The 1,073-nt window shown below is 29.9% G+C and overlaps 1 protein-coding gene across 1 annotated transcript in view; it reads left to right on the top strand.

Moving 5' to 3' along the window:
* LOC109589275 (uncharacterized) overlaps positions 1-12 on the top strand; it is a 4,209-nt gene extending 4,197 nt beyond the window's left edge. Inside the window, exon 3 of the mRNA XM_020005379.1 lies at positions 3-12. Within this exon, the coding sequence (XP_019860938.1) occupies positions 3-12 (10 nt within the window). The remainder of the gene's footprint in view (positions 1-2) is intronic.
* Positions 13-1,073: the final 1,061 nt, after the last annotated feature.

Raw genomic sequence — 1,073 nt, 5'->3', positions numbered from 1 at the left:
AGGCATCATTAGAAGATCCACTTACTAAAAGACGCAGATTAGAATTAAGTAAATAAATAAATGATAAATAGTATACTTTAATCTCATACAATTTAGGTACTTCAGAACTATTTAGAAGTGTTTCTGCTAGACTTGCACGCTCCATATCATCTTGTCTGACTACAGTGTCAATGAATCTTAATGCTAGGAGTCTGATAGCACAGGAGCTACATGATGAAATGATTAATGGTCGTGATATTGATTCAAAAAAAGCTCCCAAGCTAGTAAATGCAATACAGAGTAGACTTAATGCTGACACTAATCCTGAGTCATATCTAAATGAAGTGTGCTCAGCATTGAAAGATGTTGGAGAGGAACCAATCACTGATATAGTGAATCAATTGGAAAGTAAGTTAAATTAATTTCATTAGTAACTGACATTTTATGATACCATTATAGAGAGTGCCACAGATTGATCCTGCTAACTACTACTTCAAATAATTTATTATTTCTTGTGTGCTTTGGATTTGACTTAAGCACATTAATTTGTTTGTGTGATTTTTCTTATATGCCTGTTTATTTTAAAATTTTGTATTGAAATAGAAGAAGTTGCTGAAATATATAGCCTTCCACATGTCATAATAAAAGCCTAGAACCCTTTAATATTATATTATTGTCATTTTTATTATTGTCCATGTGAAAGCAAGTGGTTTAATAATTAATTAGTATGTCTACAAGCGTCTATCTAGCACTAGACATTTTTATTTCAACAGAGTCGTTTGTTTGTGGAACAGTCTTCCTTCTCTCGAAGTCTCTCTCTCCTTTAATTCTCTCAAATATAGTATTTACAATCACTTGTGGAATCACTTTTTAATTAATTTTGATAATGCTAATTTATGTATCTATCATTATGTCTGTCCTTGTTGAAATTGTCATTTAATTCATAACTACTAACTCTAATTATTTAATGGTTGCTGTACAAGTTGCAGCCAGCCTTTAACTGTTCTTTTGACATTGTTCTATAGTTCATGTCCTAATGTTTTTACAGTTAAGAAATCCTTTATTATTATTATTATTATTATTATTATTAATTA

Source organism: Amphimedon queenslandica, unplaced genomic scaffold, assembly GCF_000090795.2.
Source record: "Amphimedon queenslandica unplaced genomic scaffold, v1.1 AMPQUscaffold_11480, whole genome shotgun sequence".
Taxonomy (NCBI): Eukaryota; Metazoa; Porifera; class Demospongiae; order Haplosclerida; family Niphatidae; genus Amphimedon; species Amphimedon queenslandica.
This window is presented reverse-complemented; position numbering and strand designations above follow the sequence as displayed.